Raw genomic sequence first — 2,604 nt, 5'->3', positions numbered from 1 at the left:
TGAATTGGAATCACTCACCGATGGAAAGAGATATTGACAATTGAGAATGAAGTGTCTCAAATCAGTAGTTTAGTTTGTTATTTTTGAAAGTTGATAGGAGGTCGAATACTCTCTAGAGGGGGGCTGAATAGAGAGTATGGTCTTTCAAAACTGTTCTCTGGGACAATTTTGAGTCAATTTGCAAAACAATAATGTATGTGCGGAAAATAAACTTAGAGAATAATACACAATATGTTAACAAGGTTCAATTCTAAATAACCTACTCCCCGCCTATGGGTTGTCTTTCAACCCGTAGGATTCCAACGCCTTTTATTAATGACTTTAATACAAACAAGAGTATCTCACTATCTCCTCACACCACGTTCTTCCCTTTGAAGAACCGTATTACAAGTACCTTAATAAAAGCAAATCCCAAATCTCACTATAGAGATTTACATGTCGAACACTTTGAAAAGTATTCAAAGTTAGGTGTATTAATCTATGAGATAATCTAACTCTTCTAAACACTTAAGACTATTACAGATTGTAAGAGATAGATGAACTAAGAATTACAACTCTTAGAGAATTTTAGATCTTAATAATGAGAGAAAGTTGTAAGAAGAGGTGCTTAGAGGTGTATTCTTAATTCTGGAATGAAGCCTTGTAGATTAAGAAAACTTCTTCCCTCAATTTTGTTGACCTGATCATTCTATGCCAGTCTTCAAGACCTTGAGCTTTATTTCAAACTAACGTTGCACTGACAGCTCATCTATTTTCGTCATTGTGTGTTGTAATTTGTTTTTAATAACCAATGTTGTGCTGCCACGTTAGAACTCGTACAAGATATTGAAAACTCAGCAAAACCAGATTAATCAATGTATAAATACTTATTAAAATTAATTCCTATTTTAAGCATTAATTTAACGGATATTTCATGATATACCACTGAGTTTCTTCGAAATTCACCATATACCACACGAAATGTTTTAATTCACCATATACCATTGAGTTTACGTCCGTTAGCACAGAATACCATTAATGAAAACTGCCGTCAGTGTGCCGTCAACACTTCCTTCCTCTAGGGTTCTCTCCATTGAATTCCTCCATTTACCTGTCTCTCTCCTCATCGAGAAGATACTAATTTCTCTTTAATTTCTGAATTTATCATCAACAAAATTAAATTCAAGCTTCCACAATCGTTCCCCATAATGGTTGGCTTGAGATTCTTCCTTTTTTATTCAATTGTGTTTGAATCAATGGGATTCTAACTAAATTTGCTGATTTCAAACTTAGGTTTGCAAGACTTGTGTACACAAAATAATGGAGATTTGTTGTTCATATCAAATCAAAACTCCAGCAGATTACTAGTAAGGTAGTAATAACAATAATTGAGCGATGATAGACAAAATTAGCATTACTAATAATCCTTCAGATAATCATAATCATACAGAGCATGTATAAAGCATTACTAATATTTTCAAAATACCTATGCTAACCAAAATTACAATCAAAAATCAAAATCTAAGCCCTCTCACCCCGAATCCTACGGGCAAGCTGAATATCCTTAGGCATAATAGTAACTCTCTTAGCATGAATAGCACAAAAATTAGTATCCTCAAACAATCCAACCAAATAAGCTTCAGCAGCTTCCTGAAGAGCAGCTACCGCAAAACTTTGGAAACGAAGATCCGTTTTGAAATCTTGAGTGATTTCTCGCACTAATCTCTGAAATGGAAGCTTACGAATCAAAAGTTCAGTGCTCTTCTGATACTTACGAATCTCTCTCAAAGCTACAGTTCCAGGCCTGAATCTGTGAGGTTTCTTCACTCCTCCAGTCGCTGGTGCCGATTTCCGAGCAGTTTTTGTTGCTAGCTGCTTTCTTGGAGCCTTTCCTCCGGTAGATTTGCGGGCAGTTTGCTTAGTACGAGCCGTTATTGGAGGGATTTTGGAGTTTTGAATTCGGAATTTTTTGAAAGATTGAGATTGTGATGAAGGAGGAAGGATTGGTTGTGGGTTTTATTGAGCAGAGAGAATGCTTAAGGGCATACTGGTAATTTACCACAAACGGCATACAGACGACAGTTGTCATTAATGGTATTCTGTGCTAACGGATGTAAACTCAATGGTATATGGTGAATTAAAACATTTCGTGTGGTATATGGTGAATTTCGAAGAAACTCAGTGGTATATCATGAAATATCCCTTAATTTAAATTTTCATTTCCTATTTTAAGTATTAATTCAAATAGTCATTTCCTATTTTTTATATTAATTTAAATTACCATCTTATTTATAGGAAACACTTTAAATAGCTTAACAACATATTTGAAATTCAAATCTTAATGTGTACTTGATTAAAAAAACGTGTTTAGCTTGTACTATGAATATTTAATCATTCAACTATTTCAAGCACATATTTTAAATTCAAATTCAAATATTCAAACGTTAATAATGAACGTATAAACAAAATTAATTTCAATATTATTTAACCTTTTAAAAATTTCAAAGATAATTTTTAATAAACCTTGATCTATTAAAATATTTCAAAGATACTTACGAAACTAACCTCATTATAAACACAATCATCTTCAAGACTTCGAAACTAATTTCAACACTTATAAATTTA

The 2,604-nt window shown here is 33.0% G+C and overlaps 1 protein-coding gene across 1 annotated transcript; it reads right to left on the bottom strand.

The window, feature by feature from the left end:
- Positions 1-1,066: 1,066 nt before the first annotated feature.
- LOC130801092 (histone H3.2-like) lies at positions 1,067-1,980 on the bottom strand (the record flags this gene model as incomplete). Its single annotated transcript, XM_057664852.1, has 1 exon — positions 1,067-1,980. A coding segment is annotated over one exon (480 nt), but the record flags the coding sequence as incomplete, so codon positions are not given.
- Positions 1,981-2,604: the final 624 nt, after the last annotated feature.

The sequence above is a fragment of the Amaranthus tricolor genome, chromosome 15 (assembly GCF_026212465.1).
Source record: "Amaranthus tricolor cultivar Red isolate AtriRed21 chromosome 15, ASM2621246v1, whole genome shotgun sequence".
Taxonomy (NCBI): Eukaryota; Viridiplantae; Streptophyta; class Magnoliopsida; order Caryophyllales; family Amaranthaceae; genus Amaranthus; species Amaranthus tricolor.
This window is presented reverse-complemented; position numbering and strand designations above follow the sequence as displayed.